Consider the following 19,179-nt stretch of genomic DNA (forward strand, 5'->3'; position numbering starts at 1 on the left):
AACGACGATGACGTAAATTAAGATCGCGCGTTTACGCAGTATTTAAAGTTGCGCACAAAGTATTTACGTGTATTTGGTTCTTCGCTTTATTGTTATGGTACGAAAATTTTGTGTTTTTATTTCACTTCGTGTTATTAATTGTCATATTCTTTAACTAGCAGCATGTGATGGTTTCTAGATGGGTGGTGATACATAGTTGAAAATTGTGGCTTTTATTAAAATTACTATACAACTGCGTTTATAGCGCTCGAGAAACGCTTTACAGCTGCGTGGGTGTAAGCTGCTTCTGTAGTATTTAATTCGTGAAGTGACTTAACTTACCGAGTTTGATGCTTTTGGCTGCTTCTTTTCCGAATAAATTGATTTACGCAGGGTGACGAATTAGAGAACGAACACACGGAGTCACGATTAATGAGCTTCTCATCGCCGTTCTGTGGTCGGATTTTTCAAACGCAAAACTGGTCATAGTAATCCTTTAAATAAACAGTTCAAAGCTAATGCATGACAGGATATCTATTTAACTGTTAAGTCTGTCTGTCTAAAGCAGAGAATTTAAGGAGCGGTGTGTATAGACAGGTCTTCACATACGCTGTTCCTCATATCTCACAACGAAACTGCGATATATACGTGGAGAGACAATGGCACTTCATATTTACGAACCAAAGGCGTTGCACTACCAATGTCAGCCGGTTTTTTTTTTACATCAGGCTCACGTAAAAAATAAATAGCAGGTAACTGACTCTGCGATAGCAGAGTTTGCGGTCCGTAATAAACCATGACCCATATCATTCAACACAGTAGCAATTGCATGCATAACAAGCTCTTAGAAATGGAGTGATAATACTGCTATGTAACTGGTTGGAAATACATGAACGAAAATGGATTTCCATTATTACAGTTCTGTATATAGTGCGAATTATTATTAAATATTGCCAAGCTGTAGAATATCTTCATATCGCTATAAAAAAAAATAGGTATAAGTCCGCGGCACATTCAAGCAGACGCTATTACTTATTCACCACCGGCCGGGAACAGGTAGTTTCGTGGCAGTACAGCCCCCTCCGCGGTCTCCCCAACTCCGGAGCAACAATGGCAGAACCTGCAGACGGGGGGGCAAAAACCGCTGCAACTGACACTAGTTAACAGGTTGTCTGGTCCACTCTGCGTGGCTGGCCGTTACAGGCGCCACGCAATCATAGACGCTGGAGAGAAGGCCGATTTTCCAGAATCGGATTTTCGGTTCCAAACCACCCCCGTCTCCCCCCAACGCGAAGCGTTTGAGTCAAGATGATTGTTCTGCTTCGTGAGTTTGTGCGATTAATAGCAGGCTCAAAGATGTTTCGGTGCTCAATATAGAACTTACATTTAATTCCGTATTTAAAAGGGCTCCTGTAATTGACCGTCTGCAGCGTTATGGACCAAGCGTCAAGCGTGGCCTCACGTGTAGAGGAAATTGGCCAGCCCTTCTCCTCTTCTACCTCCCCCTCGCCACTCCCCTCCACAGCCAGCAAGCGGTCTGTAACAGAGCGCGTAAGGCGAAATATAGTTCGCCGGTAAAGCACGCCTGCACGAGTGGAAGTAATGTTCGACAAAGTCATTGCGAGTAATGAAATCATTTACCGGCGCGTAGTGCGTATGTAGAAGCCTTTTTTCGCCATCGCAGTGCTTGCATGAAGAAAATTTTCAGTCCTAGCACGGGAGCGAGCGCCGTGCCCGGCGCCGCGGAAGGATACGGCGCGCCAGCCAATGGCAGAGCGCGCCGGGTGGTGGGGATTTGGCGGGAGAGCGCGCGTGGTGGTGGGGGCCGTGAACTTCTCTCCGGCGCAGACACTACTACGGCTCAGTCGTGCCGGCGCTTGGACGGAGATAGTGTTTCCATCGTACGCTGGGACGCAGTTCTATTTCGGGTTCCGTGTGCGGGGATTTGCTGGCGCAAGAGAACTGTCGTACGGCCGCTGTTCGTCGTGAGATGCATTTTACTACATCGATCGCTGGCAACGAATTGGCTAGTTTCAGATTTTGCTGTGTTATGCTTCGCGTATCGACCAGCCGTCGGAAAAGTTCGTGTCTTCGAGTGTTACAGTGCTGAGACTTGAGACTGAAAGCTAGTGTTCTGTGGTCACCGGAGACTGTTTCTTCAGTGACTGTTCGCGGCGAGTGACTCGTTTGTGATTGTCGATAGTGTGCTACGACGACGCTGCCGAGATGAACACCTTGGATATGCCTATGAGCTACGTGCCCGCGCTGGACGAGCAGGACGCTGTCGGCAAGGTATGCGCGCCTGCGCTGCTACCTGTTGTGTGGACGCCGAACGCGCTCCGCTTGCCGGCCGGCGTCGCGGGCAGGCGGGCCGCGTTTGACGTGGCAAACCCGCGCAGGCCGGCTGAATGCTGTCGCGTCTTCCCTCTGCCGTCTTCTCACAAATATATGCATTGCCCGCGGCTGTACTGTGGAGATTTTGCGTTACCATTCACGGAACGTGATCGGATTCGTGCTGTGTCCGACACTTGGGCTGTTACCTGTCTCGCTTTCCGAGTTTGCAGGTTGATAATTCTGCGAGATGATTCGAGAGTTTCACTCCTCTTGCTCGGGTGTTTGTTCGTTTAGGATGTAGTTCGTGCTGGATCTGACTTCAGAACACCTGTAGAAGAGTCATAGGGAATGCTCTGTATAGTAACGATGCTGCTCCATGTGACATGTGGATGTTATTGTTGATCAGTTTCATATCACGGATACGTCAGTGTTGTGTATATAGTAGTGTTCTCTGCATGATCCCTTAATAATAGTGGGCTCGGCAAACATGTTAAACATTCCTAATGCGTTCGATATATAGTGTCAGTCTCCGGACTTGCTCTTTCCATTTGGGCAGTCAAATCAACAATTCTTAACCATAGTTTCGTAATATGCTTGTCACCGGCGTCTGTTTTAAATATGCTTGAGTTCTAACAATGTTAACTCTTAAATGTAACTTTTAATTACCTTCCGATATCACAATGCAATAGCGCGTGTGTTAAGCAGTAACACTCATTTAGGAATGCGTATGTTCACTATATTGTAGCTAATAGACAGTATTGACGCTGCAGTCGATAAACACTGTTGTCAACTCAGTTTCTCTCATTACTTGAGTCATGAACTTGCACATGTTTTCATTCTTTGAAGTGTGTATGTGTGCGTGAGTTGATGCGGACGCGCTAGTTTACTAGTTTTTATTTGGTTGCCCATCTCTTGCAGGATGCGGGAATGGAGACCCTGCCGGTGGATCTGATGGCTCTGATTGACGACTGTTCCGCCGACTGGGCGAACGATGATAGTGAAGACCTGCTCGCAGCACTGGGAGGCGAATCTTTCGAGCAGGCGTTGGAGGAGGGAGTGACACTGCTGGATGGCGGCTGCGGTCTGATCGAGGAGGACGTGATGGATTTCGTGGCCGAAGAGATAGCGGCGGCTCCGTGCGCGGATGTCGAGTCGGAAGCTCAGCCGGCCGAGACGGCTGACGGCGCGTTATCCCAGCCCACGACGCCTCGCAAGCACGTCGATCCGCTCTTGAATCCGGCCTTCTTGTCTCCGTTCTCGTTATGTTCCATAAAGTACGCAGACAAGGCGGCCTGCCACCCGGGCGAAAACATTTGGAAGAAGTTCGAGTTCCCCACGGACGTAGCGAGGGATGAGAGTACACTGGTGGACTTGAAGGAATACGCCAAGAAGTTTCAGAAGGGCATCCCTCATATAGATTGGGACGCTGAACTGGCGTACTACGAGCCCGCGGCAGAGAAGTCGTCGAAGCGGAAGGGCGTCAAAGAAGAGCGCGATATTATGTGGAGTCTGCCGCAGTGCGACTTGGCTTACCTTCCGTTGCCGATGCCGACTCCGGCGCAGCTGCGGCGGAAGCTGATGGGAGAGGACACTACTCCTACGCGGCCCGGCGTCGCCGACGCCGCCGTGGCTGTCACCCCTGACAACAGCCTGCTGCTGGCCAACCGATCCACCACTGTGCCGGCCGCGTCCGCCATGAAGTCTCGGCCGATGCGCAGCCTCCTCAACACCAAGCAACAACAGCAGCACGTCGTCAAGACCAGCTCTCGAAGCCTGTTACTGCCCACCGCGAGAACGAAGGTCCAGGCGGCGGCAGGTGCCGCAGCAACGCATGCTGTTGTCAAACAGAAGGCTCCGGCGACGACGACCTGCGATCCGGTTCCACCTGCGGAGACGTCAGTTGAGATCAAGGCAAGTCGATTCACAGGTCCGGAGGGCGAGCCCCTTACATCGAGCCGTCCGGAGACGCCTCAGTCTATAACAGAGTCCGAAGACGAAGCACCTGTCTTCCGGCACAATACTATAGACACGATATTCACCTCATCTATGTGCGACCCGTCTTCGTCGACAGTGTACCTGACGCCGAGCGATTCCAGTGGCAGTCCGAAGTCTACAATCGGCGATGAAGACGATGATGATGATGACGAAGAGGAGGAGGAGGAAGAGGAAGAAGATTACGAACATCAGAGCTTGAGATCTCCGCCGGAATCTGTGATTAGGGAGGAGAGACCTGCACGGACAGTTTTGCCCTACATTAGTGATCACAGTTACCATCTCAGCAAGAGCAACGTGCGGATAGACGGCCTCGGCGTGCAGACTCCTTCGGATTCTGGTGAGTTGACTTTCTTTACTAATTCAGCTGTCATTGCTTATTAGCTCTGATGTAGGGGCAAGAGAAGTGTTCGGTAAGAGTTGTCGTCTGTGTCCAGTGACGTAATGTCAGTGTCTGCTGTTAGTCACTCCTTCGTGCGTAATTGTTTGGTCGTGAGTTTGCGAAATCAGTGAATGTGATACTAAAAACATGGTTGTGGTGACAGATGTATAGGTTAGACTTTGGAATAACATCGTCAGCCGCGATACTGTTGACGTCGTTCGTCGCATGTTTTTTTGTGTCACTGGTCAAAGCCGACGACTCGTACCGAACATTCCTCCAGCTCCCTCATGTTTACGCCCACAGTGGCGTTTGTCATATTCGTGATTTTTTACCGCGTTCAATTTATTCATTCACTTACTAGTGTCTTGTTGCATTCATTGAATTAGGACGTCCATTACAATCGGAAGATGAGTGGGATAACGATTTGTATAACCGAACCTCAGGCTACGCGAGTTCGGATTCTGGTGAGTTGAATTTTTTTTTTACTCGTTCTAGAACTGTCGTTGCTTGTTAGCTCTGGTGAGTTGATTAATTTTACTCGTTCCAGAACTCTGTTGTGTTTACGCCCACTTTTAGACTGCCGAATTAGTGAATTCTTGGCGCGATCTATTTACTCAGATATTAAATCTTGCCGTATTCAATGACTTAAGGCATCCATCGTTATTTAAAGAGGGGTGGGCGTAAGTTTTCATTGTTCCGCTGAGCGTCAGGCTCAGAGTTCAGGGCCGAAAGTTTTACGACCCTGAGAAAAAGCGCGGGAAAATTGCGCGGGAGATCGGTCATAGCTTATGCTGGTTTCGGGGCCGCGTCATGGTGGGGCCTCCCCACCACGGTGGCTACCCTTCTCCTCCCGCGGGTCAGCTCCCCTTCCCCTTCGCGGGCGTCTGCTCGCGTTCCATCGCTGCTGCGCGGATGCCGCTACGGCTCGCCGGTTTGGGGGTTTAAATTCAGAAACCGGTTCCGCCTCTTTAAAGCTTAAACTCTGCTGGCTTCGATTGTGGCATGCACGATGCGTCTGAAAGAACTTGGCCATTGCTCATTCTTACTCTGTTAGCGATTCAATTGTTCTTTCTGGTTCCAGTTAGTAGCAGGTGCAATACTTAGTTACGTTACAGGGGTAGCTGGTGTGCATTATGCTAGTAAGCAGTACGTGCAGCCTGTTGTGACTGGGCGTGATACGTTGCGAATGTTTAGGACGCCCCACGGCGGGGCACGTGTCCATGTGGGTGGGTCGCCGGCCGGCCGGCCTCTCATTCATTCGTGTTGACGCTTGCGGCTGCTCGCGTCATGTCGCCCGGCTGACCGCACTGATTGGCGCTGACGTCACGGCTCTAGGCCAATGGGTCACTTAGCCAACACACACGCACGAAAATTGTTTCTCACTTATCGGACAGGTCTCACCAGAGTTACGTAGCATGTCAGCGGCTTTAGTTTACTGCTCACCCTTGCCATTTCGTAGTAGAGTAATCTTTTTGTATGAAACATTGCTATTGCAGTGAATAAAGGTTTTCACAAATTATTGCAACGATTCGCCTTTTGTAATCCTTCATTTCTTCTCAGTTTTTACTTACCATTGCCAGTTCCTTATTGGCTAGCGATTTATCTTTAGATGATACATATTTATTGCATGTATGGAACATAGCTGAGGGCTTGTGTGGCTGTGACAAGATGGAAAAACGAAGCAGTGCAGCACATCTTACCACAGTTACACGGCCACCGCAACGCGCCATACATGCAATATGTTCCATCTGATCATCAGTCGCCAGGCGGTTGGAAACCAGCCATGGTAAATAAAAGATAAATACATTGAACTACAGTAGGCGACTGGTTGCAGTAATTTCTGGAAATCTTTCTGTATGTCTAGATTAAACCTCCAGGATCCAAATACATGATTTTTTTTCAGACGACTAGGTTATATTTTTACGTTTGGTAATGTTACTTTGGCGTCGATATGTAGACACAGTAATAATGTAGTGCCATTTGAGATTGTGTTGATATATCATATTCCGAAAGGCGGTAAACAGTCGGCGGATGAAATTACTGCATTTATTAGTATTAGGCCTGCATGACGCTGAAATCTCTCAAAATCTTCTGTAAAATACCTCTTCTAAGATATCTGAATTTCTGCTAGAGTGCTTTACATTTTTTCTCAAAGCTGGAACTTAGAACAAGATCTGTAAAAATTCGATGACCGTGTAATACGGGTCTTAGTGGGCATAGAAGAATTCCAGGCAAGACGGTCAGTGCTTGAATCTGGTCAGACACTATGCTAGAGTAACACGTGAGTTTCAGATGTGCCCGTCGTTACTGTTGTTGGTGGGTATGTCACTTACGTTACATTGTTGTGGCGTAAAAAGATACGATTAAATTGCTTGACTTCTTTGAGTGGGTACGTCTACAAATTGTTGTTAAAACGCACGGTGGTTGTAGTTTAGATTGGAGCTCTCAGCTCTCATTTTGTCTCCTTTCAACGTATTTCTCCAACGTAATAGTAATTTCAATGTTATGGGCATCTGATACGTACACAGTTCGTGCATAATTTTTCTTTCCAATAATTAAGTTTAGGTATTTTAGCCATGGAATTTCGTCCTGTATTACGCACTGTAAAAGATCCTGTCTTGAAGGATGGAAATCCCACAAAACTCTTACATGACTTTCTGTTTTCCGAAGTTCTACACATGTTATGCCTGACTATTTTTAACGCATTTTTGACTGCTTGGAGCTCTTAGGCCTTGGCACATTGCTGTTCGTTGTGAACCCTGCAAACGAGTGTTTTCATCATCTTTCACGCATTTTAGACTAGAGGCGGAAGATATTCATAGTTGCCTCTTGGAATATCTGACAGACAGTGGTCAATATAATGACGGCAGGGAATTGGCAGTAAACGGGGTATAGCACAGAAGTCATTGTGAAAGGATGTTTGGCTCTGGATTTGTTTGTAAGCTTCATAGCACCAGTCAGTTTGTTTCAGTGTAGTAAATTATGTGGCAGTTAATACTTAAAGATACTTTAATATTGACATTGCAGGACAGGTTGGATCTAAATTTACGAATTGGCTGTGCAGCTGGTCATAGTTTTTAGTCAGCTACCATTGGCCTATATAACACTGGATAAGAACTTTTATAAAAAAATCTTGACGTTGTACTAGCATGGGAGTCCGCACAAATTTTTCGAGAAGGAAGCTGGCGAGACCCCAAAATAGCCATATAAACGAGTTGTTAAAATTAGACATGTCACAGGCTAACAATTTTAAGTGATCTAAATATTACTATATCCACTCAATATAAGAGTAAAAACTATACTCCAGATCGAGGGGGAGCAAGTGCCTCCATTCTTTCTGCACTGTTACTTTCACCATATCTCAGTTGCAGTTTTTCGAAAGATCAAAATATGGTTTAAATGGCTCTAAGCACTATGGGGCTTAACATCTGTGGTCATCAGTCCATGCCCGAGACAGGAGTTGAACCTGCGATCGTAGCAGCAGCGCGTTTCCGGACTGAAGCGCCTAGAACTGCTCTGCCACGACGGCCGGCTCGAAAGATCCGTCAAATAACTCTGATACTACAAATAGTATATGCAGGTGGTGATGTATAGCTTTCATGGATGTTGCGAACTGTGTTATGCTATATACAGCTGTATCGATACATTTTATGAGAGACGATTGATTTTGGCCTAAGATTAGAGCATCATCGGGCCCAAAAACCGTGTAATCTGTGTAATTTGAATAACAGTTATCAGGTGTACATTGTTCTGTCACTTGGTAGTAGCTGCTTGTACGTGACCTTGTATGCCTATTCAACCTCATAGACGTTTGTCACAACGTGTATCATGTTAAATGGACGTAACAGGTTTCTGTCGCCCAGGTGATGGTCAAATCCTAGACCGAAGTCGATCTTCCTTCATAATCAAATCTACCGATACGGCTGTGTATAACATAAAGCAGTACTAAATTTTGACGTTGTTACACTGCCGTCGGTGTGTGTGTGTGTGTGTGTGTGTGTGTGTGTGTGTGTAGGGATTGCTTGGTGCATTTCCGTATAGCTCGCCTGTGCACGTGTCGGTTGGTAGGCGGCGGGCCGGCACGGGATTGCGTGGTGTGTGGCTGAAGCGTGCGCAGACGTAGACGCACAGTGGATTTCGGCGGTTGGAGGGGAAGGGGGTGTCTCGCCGGCGGGCATCGATTTTAGCGGCGGCGGCGGCGTCGCGGCTACTGGCGTAGTGGCCGCGACCTTGCGCCGGCGAGCACGGGGTCGCCGACCCCTGCAGAGTCGCGAGGCGCACCTGCCTCTTCCGTCAGCCCGCCTCACAGTAAACTCCGTGACCATTCCGGCTCCAAACTACGTTCCCTCAGGATCGCACAGTGGGTTGATAGCCAACACGCAGAATACGTAGTGAAGGTGCATGGTGCATTCCAGTCACATGGTACTCTCTCTCTCTCTCTCTCTCTCTCTCTCTCTTTCCGTAGCGACCACAGGCATTGGTAGTTACTATTCGGGTCAAGGTCAACGAGGCTGCCACGATGTGTGCTGATTATGTGACTTGCACACCTTTCATTGTAATTGTTGGTGTAACTTGACTGCCAAGCCTAGTTCATTTGTTTGGAATCGTGCTTCCTGCTATTGCTTCACGGAAGAAACTGAATCTGGGATAATTTCACATTCTGTGACGCTATGTTGACATAAAGTGACAGCAAATTAGTGAGCTATGACACGAATTTGAGGGTCCTGGCCATCTTCCAGGCTTTTTCCTTCATATTGCTGCCGGATAGGTAAAAGTAAGGCCCGTACTATGAGTTGAAAGCAATTCGTTCAGTCCGTTTTACACTGTGACAAGTCATTGGATGCCTACTGCTGTCTTTTTGGACCTTCTTTTATTGCAGCAACTCGACGTCGCGTGGACTCAAGTCGGTGGAAGTCCTCTGAGAAATATTGAGCCATGCAGCTTCTGTAGCCGTCCGTATGGAGGATTGTGTGCGGGAACTAACCTCTCGAGTGTCTCCTAAATGATAGATTGGATTCATCTCGGGCCATATGGATAGCCAAATAATTCACTCGAATTGTTCAGAATGTTCAAACCAATCGCGAACAGTTTTGGCCCAAAGACTTGGCGCAATGTAATCTATAAAAATTCCATCATTGTGTGGGAACATTGCGTCAGTTTATGGCTGCAAATGGTCTTAAAAGTGGCCAGACATCCAGAGGGCGCAGTCCATTCCATGTAAACACAGCCCACACCATTATGGATCCACCACCAGCTTGCACAGTGCCTTGCTGACAATCTGAGTCCTTGACTTTCTGGTGTTTGCGCCGATTCCTGAGTCTGCCATCAACACTTCGTAAGTGAAGTCGGGATTAATCTGACGGTTTTCCATTCAAGGGACGAGCCCGTATAGTCGTGAGCCCAGGCGATGTCATGCTGTTAGCAAAGGAACGCGCGTCGGTCGTTTTCTCCGATAGCCCATTAACACCAAATTTCGCCACACTGTCCTAATGGATACGTTCGGCGTACTTCCAACACTGATTTCTACGTTTATTTCATGCAGTGTTTCTTGTCTATTAGTGTTGACAACTTGGACGCAAACGTCGCTGCTCTCAGTCGTTAAGTGAAGGCCGTCGGCCACTGCTTTGCCAATGTGATTTTGTATTCTCGGCACATTCTTCACACTTTGGATCTCGGAACATTCTATTCCATACCCATTTCCGAAATAGAATGTACTATGCGCCTAGCTCTTAAGATTCCGCGTTGAAAGTGTATTAATTCTCGTCGCGCGGCCATAATCATGTCGGAAACCTTTCCACATGAATCACCTGAGTACAGATGACAACTGCGTCAATGTACTGTCCCTTCATCCCTTGTCTGAGCGATATTGCCACCATCTGAATGATTGTCCATATCGCTACCCCTTGACTCACCTCAGTGTAAGTTGACAATAGTTACTGCCAAATAGTCATCTGTGCCACGAATTCTGGCGTCGTGGGCATCTTCTAGCAATTTCCCTTCATGCTGCTCATCGGACAGATACTGTGTTACGAGATGAAAGTACTTTATTCGATGTGTTTCATAACATGTTCTATACAGTCTTGGTCCGTATACATTCCGGCTTAATATAGTAGATAACGCACCCTGCATTTCTTATGTGGGCGTAACTGTCAAATCCGTTCACTGATTCTCAGTGGTTGCACCTTTATCGAAAATCTATTACTACGTAAGACAGTCTTCTGCTTACGTAAATGTAGGTACCACATCGTGCGAGTCGGGAAAGGATTGCCATATCAGGTGAACGGCTGCTCTCGTTAGTTTTTCAGCTTGCTTCATCTTCCTTGACACGGCATTGGGGCTTCCTTGACCACGCACACGCACACGCACACACACACGCGCGCGCGCCGGCCCTGTTTCTCCGCTACTGGTAGTGCCGGTCCCCCTAAAAAGTTGTTCGGGTCGGCGGAAAACTTTTGACGGCTTGAGCAACATGATTACGGAACGAAAGCGTGCGACAAGCGACCTCCGTTGGCAGTCCCGCCTGCGTGCCGCGGAGATTAGTCTAGTCAGCGGCTGGAGCGCTGGGTGTGGTCGCAGGTTCTTGGCCTCCTCGATTTCTGCGGTCCAGCCTTCCATCTTAGTGATTTTCCGTTGTGTATGTAGTCTAAAGCGTGTGAGAAGTTCCTCCTTCTAGTGCTAGAGGCCAGCCACGGTGGCCGAGCGGTTCTAGGCGCTTCAGTCCGGAACCGCGCGACTGCTACGGTCGCAGGTTCGATTCCTGCCTCGGGCATGGATGTGTGTGATGTCCTTAGTTTAGTTGGGTTTAAGTAGTTCTAAGTTCTAGGGGACTGATGACCTCAGATGTTAAGCCCAATAGTGCTCAGAGCCATTTGAATCATTTTTGACATCTCCTCCAATGCACTGCCCTTTTACACCGTGTAGTGCTAGAGGCATCAATAATGAGGAATGTGCGAGTCGTTTAGCGACAGTGATGTGCTAAATTGAAATATGCCTTAGAGCACGGCCTAATACCCACAACGATAAATCCCAAGATAGAAGGCTGGACGACAGAAATCGCTGTCAAAGGAGACAACCTTTGGGCTCAACCAGTGCTCCAGCTGGTGTTGGAACTATTATATGTACCGGATGTCTCTAAGAGTCGTTCAGTCTCTTTTGTGGTGTTTCGGCAGATATTTGCAGTTTCGTTTGAGGATCCTGTAGCTGCAGTCAGCCCAAACAATTACTGCCCGTCACACACTTCATGCGACGGCTAGTGCCAACTTAAAGTATCGATTTGTTTCCTATTACAAGCACAATTTTTAAATCGGAATTTCACGTCCCCATTTGATAGAGCGTTCCCAAATTAGTATAATACGATATTTGTTTCATCGTATGTAGGAAACGGGACCGTATAACACATCAGTCGAGCAGCGAATCGGCGGGGCTGCGTGCTTGGTGGTAACGGTCAGGCTAGGCCAGAGCTGCCGCTGGTGGAGTGCTGGCGTTTTAGCGTTTTACTGTCCATGTTAATACGTAACGACAAAACAAATTCGCAGTAGACCAATTTCGTACCGCTCTGTCAAATGGGTTTGAAATTCGGTTTTTAAATCCATTTTACCTGTCACGGGAACCGAAACAGTCTACCGTTGATATTGAGCGCCGCTTATGAATGACGTCATCAGCATTGTTTTGGGCTGACTCTAGCTTCACGATGCACAACCGAAATTGCAAATGTCTCCTGAAAAACCAGAAAAAATGCGGCCGGCGACGCTCAGGAGACCCCCCCCCCCCCCCTGTATAACAAAAGTTGCTAAATAATCCACGAGATAATGTCCGTTCAGAGATTCTGTCAAGTGCCCAGTGTCTTTTAGTTCGAAGGCCTGCTGGCTGTAGGTGTAGCACACCAATCCTAGGTTTTTTCGTTAATCTGCTTGTCCTGGCTGAGGATTAAGCAACCGCCCAGAATACTTGACCTTCACATAATTATCGCAGTAGCTAGTCGCTTAAAAAATGCTCGCACTACCTTCTTGTACCATTCGCCTTCGCATTCTGTCCATTAAGCTCGATTTGTAATAATTAGGTGCACGACGGGTGAGTTATTCTTAAACCTGCGTAAGTGGTTATTCCACTATAGCCCCGTGCTAATCGCCGGCGTGGTCCGCCGTCTGGTGCGTACGCGCGGGCTGCGAGTGTATCGGCTCTCGGGGCGTGGCGGCAGCTGGGCGTGGCAGGGGTGGCCCTGTCTGAGGCTGCGGCCGGCGCCGCCCCCGCACTCCGCCAGGAGGAACATCCCCTTTAATCCGGCCCCTCCGCCGGCTGCGTAGCAATGGTGCGCGGTGCGGCCAGTTCGCAGAAATTTGACGGCGTCTTTAAAGCCGCGCGCGCACGCCCGTTCTTGGTCCCGATTTTGACCCTTGTCTCAGCGTCTGGGTTGATACTTAACTCTGTAGCTTTTGTGTATTATACTGTGTCTTCTTACGGTTCATCGTATTTGGCTCGTAGCAGGGTAGTAAACAACGGCGCAAGAATAGAAAAGCGGATTTTACGTATTGTTTTTGTTTGTACGTTTCGTTGTCGAGTTCACACTGAAATCTTTGCGTCACAGTATCGTTCCACGTAGTTTAAAAGCCATAAAATAGCTCCGCCTGTGGTGTGATTCGATTCTGTAGCGCAGAACTTACAATGTCTATCATGACTTACTTACGAAGAAAGGAAATATTCCATTCACAACTTCCTCGAAGTCTGAAACTGGTAGGGAGTTGGCGGGGTTAATGCTTGTCCAAACAGTTGGAATAGCGTAATCAAATATGGAGCGATTAAAGTTTCACGGCTTGTAGTTTACCTGTCGCAGCAGTCGTACTCAAGCCTGAGGGGTGTCCTGATCTGAAGATGGTAACCCGAAAAAAAGGTCCGACCTTGTTCAGCGCCATTTTCATGCAGTAGCCTCTAAACGAAGCTACTGCGCATTGCAAGGGTTGCCGAATTGGAAAGGAAGGGATTTGTTTAGTATAGGCGACGATTCGGGGGTGTCGGTCTGACTTAGGGTGCTGTCCCTTGAAGCAGAGGGAGCAGTGGCGAGGCGGTGTGGTGTCGCAGCGGCCGGAATGTGTGCCAGACGGCGGGCAGCGGCCGTATCGATCCGTCTGGAGCAGCAGCCGACACTGCCGCAGTCGCCGCCGGCCACGCCCCGCTGCCGCTCTCTCTCTCTCTCTCTCTCTCTCTCTCTCTCTCTCTCTCTCTCTCTCTCTCCGGAAGAGCGCGGGCCTTCAAGTCTACTATGGCTGCACGGGATGAGGCTGCGTGTTCGGGTTCTAATAATCGTTACAGCAGGGTCTACAGCGGTCGAGAGCATGCATAACTCACCAGGAGCAACGCATCTAGCCCGGTTACGCCCCACTTTGCTGTGTTACCTTGGCGGCAGCTGCAGGAATATTCACTTCGGTTTCGATGGAAATTATGCGACGGCACCTGACTACTCACAGCGAAATTTTTTTTACAGTGGTTATTCATTTTCCAGTATTTCTCCGTTTCGAAATTTGTCAGAGGTCTTTGTCAAAACTCTTACATGATCCAGCACCACGTCATCGTGGAAGCACTCCAGTAGTCTGTCAAATATTAAAAAAAATGTTGCTTTGCCGACGATTTCTCATGACGCTTATCTGTGGCAAGGGCAATGTTTAAAGGTGGACGGGACGAATGTACACATTTGCTACGGGACCTTCAGCAGAATTCAACCTTGATACCAAGTGTAGTGGGATGAGTATATCGCATCTCTTGCCGCGGCATCATTTATTATTTGTTCTGAATTCATTTCGATATTTTTGCGTTTTTTCGATGTGGTTAGCACAGGTTGATTCTTGTGGTTATATCATGGCATCATCGTACATCCCCCAAGGAAGGGTAGTAATATGAGGATAACGTATAACTTTTAAGTTTGGAGTGGAACAAAGTGGCTGGCGTGAAGTATCCACTATAGTGGAAGGCTATATTTTTATTTGAAAAGAAAAGTTATAAATCAGGAACAAATGAGCGGATATGTTGGATGTCCAATCAGGAAAAGATCTCAACTTCATCCCTTTACCTAATGGGACAAGAACGAGGTGGCTGGTATCATCAGAATCCACTGAAATCCAAAGGCACTGACCGATATTCAGTGCTAATTGCAGCCTGCTTTACCTAGCAGAGAGTAGTGTATTGCTTATTTCCAGACATGACGAAGAGTAAATGTATCGTTGCAGGTAAGGGTCCCCAAGATATAAGCGATAATCGTTACCTCTGACAGTGGACATATTATTGCAAGGTCTTTGCTTTCCACATTTTGAGAGTTGGCAGTGTGAACCACAATAAGAGGAAAATTGCCGAATGAAAATGGGCTCTTAAAGTGTGTATCGTAAAAGCTATCTGCAACTTTGTCACTGTGAAACACATACCTTCTACTGAGCAGGTGCTCATAGCTCGCAAAATATGCGCCTAAGAGCACGACTTCACTGGACAATTGTTTCTGGTTGTCGTCTATACTTCCTCGTCCCACAACACGGAAAGCAAAGAGCTTGCAGTAGAAGAGGTCCAGTGTCAGAGGGTCAGAACGATTTTCACTTACAACTTTCGACTAAGTCGTTTCTGCACCAGCATTCCTTACCTAAAATTGATGTATCTACCCTTGTGCATTAGCGTTCAAAGTTTGCATCATTATGCACGGTCTTGTGACCAATTAGAATTAGTAGACAGTGCGTACGGTACGTATTTGCAGAGAGTAACTCTCATATTTATTTGGAATTCTTCGGTCCATTCTCAGACGTTTCTCCAGCAATGTAGTGTACACTACTAATTCTCTTTGTTCACAAAGTGCTGAACTATGGCTCGTAGTTCTGAAACTTGTCGGTCAGCGTCCTTGAGTTCGCTAACATTTTCCGTCTGGCCGCTGACTTAGTTGTCTAAAAACAAAACTTGTGTACCTACGCAAGTGGTTGACTTGAAAATGTGTCGGCAGTGTGACGACCTTGGATTCAGTTGATAGCGGCGTACGCCTTGTCTTTTACAGAGGAGGAGATCGACGTGGTGTCGGTGGGCGGCGACAAGGGGACCGCGCGACTTCCCAACAACCCGAGCGCGCGCGACCGGCGCCAGATCCAGATGAAGGTGGCCACGGCTATCCACCGCCAGAGCCGCCACGACGCGGCGGACTCGCCCACGGCCTCCAGGAAGCGGCAGGCGGCGCCGACGACCGGCAGGAGCAGCAGCTCCGTGAAGCGCGCGCGCAACGCGACGGCGCCCCTGGTGCTGGGCCGCGGCAAGGGCAAGGGGAAGGCGTTCGGCGCCGGCAGGGGCCGCCGGAGGGCCAACGCCGACGAGGAGCCCGACCCGTGCGAGAAGCGCTCCATGCACAACAGCATGGAGCGCCAGCGCCGCATAGACCTGCGCAACCTGGTGGAGCGCCTGCGCACCGTCGTGCCCGCCACCGAGAACAACAAGCGCGCCGCCAAGGTGGTCATCCTGCGCGAGGCGGCCAAGTTCTGCCACGAGGTGACGGCGACCGTCGACAGCCAGGAGGTGGAGCTGCGCTCTCTGCGCTCCCAGCAGACCGGCCTGCAGCGGAAGCTGTCGTCGCTGCGGACCGAGCTGGCCGTCATCAGGATGCGGGACGAGCAGGGCAGCTGCTTCGGCAACGATTACTTCACCGTCGAAGAGATAAAACCCGAGCCTGTAGAAGTGGACGAAGACTTCCGGGAGTACGGCGGGTTTTAATCTTGCCGCGTCGGCCTGTGGGGGACACTAATTTTAATAACTTCAGTACAGACTTTCAGCTGTGGGGTATCTGATTTGTAGCACTCGACACGAATCGGTGCTACGGGCTTCGGAGTCACTGACGCTGCACGCTTGTGGTAGGACCGACGCGCAGGTCCCGAGACTGCTAGATTTTTGTGGATTGTGGCCACTCGGTAATATTGCATTCGCTCGGAATATTAAAAAATTCCTTGTCAGATAGCAGTTATTTTTTTTATGCGACACTAGGGTTGGCTTCTATTAAAACTTCGTGCCGAAATAGCACACGGACCTTGTTCTGCATGCTTACTTCGAAAGGACTCTTGCTGCTTCGTAGTTTCCCACGTGAGGTGGGAATGCGTAGTGTAAGATCGGATACCGTTTGGCATTTACGTTAGTTCAGTGTAAAATACAATGTAAATTGATTATAAATGTGTGTACATATAATTGCGAGAGAGAGGTATCGGGTTCTGTGGGCTGATTAACTGTGTTCTGTAGTGAGGATGGATGAGAACTTCTTAATTTCCTTTTTTGATTCCTAGTTTAGAGTGTTGATCCTCACTCGTGTAACTTACCTCATGGCCATAAACACTTTGTGAGTGCACAAAGCTTAGCAGAAGTGATCGTGTTCAGATGACTGTTTAACATAAAATCAGTGCCCTTTTCCTTCTTCGTACTACTGGAGAACACTAATTAGCCTGTAACATGCTAAAAGCCAAAGCCTTTTTGCTCAGTTTCCATTTCTCATAGGAGTAGTGTATAGCTGTAGTTTCCTTTGTACAAACCTAGCATTCATTGAGTGCCTTTGAGACTGTTTAATGTTTGGGTTGTAAGAAAGACTAAAAGCTTCTCTTCAGCTTTAGTTCTTTTCTGTTTATCAATGCAATTAATTTTAGCTCTTTAGAGGATATGCTTTGTATTCTACACATATTGTAATTTTTTGTAGATTGATATATGTTAAATAAACTAGTACATGTCAAGGTAGGGTTGTACCTGATATTCATATTAAAAGATTGTTACTGTGTGATGTGTGCAGTTGCTAGGGCTTTCACCCCTGTTATTTTGTTCTTGTTGATAAAGTTTTTTGTAATTTTGTAGCACTTCCGGAATTTTGTAAGCAGTTTAGACAGCTAGTTGTATACTGTACTGATTGGGTAAACTTACTGCTTATTGTACGTGTTACCATTAAAATTTTTCATATTTGGCATATGATGATAGTGTCTTGCTATGTCTGATAAGATTTTTATATTTTGTTTATAAAAGAAGATTTTTAAAGTAAATATAAAACACAGACTTGTTATGTTTGTGAAGTAGATAGATTTTGATTTTTTTTTTCTTTTGAATGCACAAATTGGAAACACAACTCTTCCCTATAGTTTGAATCTTAAAGTGCAGATCAGAAAATCCTTTTATGTATTTGTTAGGAAGTACATAGGTGCTACAACATCCACCAGGTAGGAATTTTCCAAATTTATTGTCAATGCTTCAGAGAGTAAGCATCAAAGCTTGAGATGCCATTAGTTAATCCTGACGTCAAGTAATATTTGATACAAATTCATATGTTGTTCAGTATTTTTATTGTAGTTTACAGGAAGACGTTAGAGCTGTAGTTAAGGATTATCCGTGCGTGCCTTAATTTTATTTGTATTTTGTACCAGTGGCAGAGTCAATGAGTGTTTTTAAAGATGTAATTTGTATCTGCACGTTTAATGAGTTTGGGATTATGATGTGGCAATAAGTTATCTCCTGTGACATGAGAAGTTTCATTTTTCTCCTAAAAATCAACTTATATGAGAACTTAAATTATATCTAACATTGATTTCTGATTGAGCTAACTGTTTCTGCTTAGTTGTCAGTACATGGAAATTAACAAAATTGGATTTATTATAAATTTTTTGTAATTGTGGTCACTTTGTAAATGATTAGAGGTGCATTATGTATCATACTTTCAAATAGTACTTAATGTTCTTACATTTGTACTTAAATACTTTTTTATTAGATGAATTTATTCCTTAAAAGTATTTGTCTTAAAGCTTGGTTGTAGTTCCTTTGTGTTTAATATATTAATCACAAAAACATTTGACTGGTGGTATTCTTTCTAAATCACACAAACTATCAAATCGGTAACACACTTTTAATTAATTTGAACCTTCTCATAAACTTTTGTTGCATAACATTAATAAATCCATGGAAAGATAAACTCACAAAACTAATCAAATCAGTGCTATTTACAGAATCAAAATATTTGAAGGAAGTCTGATATTCCGTGCTGTCACAAGACATGTAGCTAGAATTGATGTTGAGCTATGCATAATTCATTTATTTGAACTAGTAACATCAAATGTTGCTGTGGCAATTTAATCTTGTCTTATTGTGTACAAAACTTTGAATTCAACGCAAAGAAAAATATTGATGGAACTTAACAGAGTAGGAGTAGTTTAGTGTATTAGACAGTAGCTCGTTTTCATCACTTTGAAAATGGCTGACAAAATTATTACACACGTTAGATATTAAATACAATTAAAACCACCTGCTATCTATCTGCAAGGCAAATTGGATAAGTAGTAGCTGCAGGCATCACATTTGCAATTATGGTTAATTAGTCCTTTAATTAAATTGTGCATCAGTCAATGTGTTAGAACATTTTGTTGAATACATTAATAAAAAACATCTATAGTAGGAAGTTACCAAATACAAAAATACCAAAACCAATTTAGGGTCATTCTTGCAAGAGTAGCTGGCTGAATTTC

General features: G+C 46.4%; 1 protein-coding gene across 3 annotated transcripts; it reads left to right on the top strand.

Annotated features, from left to right (window-relative positions):
• Nucleotides 1–1,854: 1,854 nt before the first annotated feature.
• Nucleotides 1,855–18,394, top strand: LOC124605710. 3 transcript variants are annotated; one of them, XM_047137583.1, is made up of 5 exons: nucleotides 1,855–2,271; nucleotides 3,232–3,900; nucleotides 3,931–4,645; nucleotides 5,074–5,151; nucleotides 15,708–18,394. In XM_047137583.1, the coding sequence occupies exons 1-5, from the start codon at nucleotides 2,206–2,208 to the stop codon at nucleotides 16,409–16,411; spliced, it is 2,232 nt and encodes a 743-aa protein (XP_046993539.1). In that variant the 5' UTR covers nucleotides 1,855–2,205; the 3' UTR covers nucleotides 16,412–18,394. The 3 variants fall into 3 exon arrangements, with proteins under 3 accessions (XP_046993539.1, XP_046993538.1, XP_046993540.1); XM_047137582.1 differs by having other exon boundaries at nucleotides 3,232–4,645; XM_047137584.1 differs by lacking the exon at nucleotides 5,074–5,151 and having other exon boundaries at nucleotides 3,232–4,645.
• Nucleotides 18,395–19,179: the final 785 nt, after the last annotated feature.

Source organism: Schistocerca americana, chromosome 3, assembly GCF_021461395.2.
Source record: "Schistocerca americana isolate TAMUIC-IGC-003095 chromosome 3, iqSchAmer2.1, whole genome shotgun sequence".
Lineage (NCBI taxonomy): Eukaryota > Metazoa > Arthropoda > Insecta > Orthoptera > Acrididae > Schistocerca > Schistocerca americana.

What these genes read in the sequence shown, in the direction of transcription:
- LOC124605710 (XM_047137582.1), top strand. Translation starts at nt 2,206, where the DNA reads ATGAACACCTTGGATATGCCTATGAGCTACGTGCCCGCGCTGGACGAG. An exon ending in AGCAGGACGCTGTCGGCAAG is followed by an intron (nt 2,272 to 3,231) that starts GTATGCGCGCCT and finishes CATCTCTTGCAG; the next exon opens with GATGCGGGAATGGAGACCCT. An exon ending in GCAGACTCCTTCGGATTCTG is followed by an intron (nt 4,646 to 5,073) that starts GTGAGTTGACTT and finishes TCATTGAATTAG; the next exon opens with GACGTCCATTACAATCGGAA.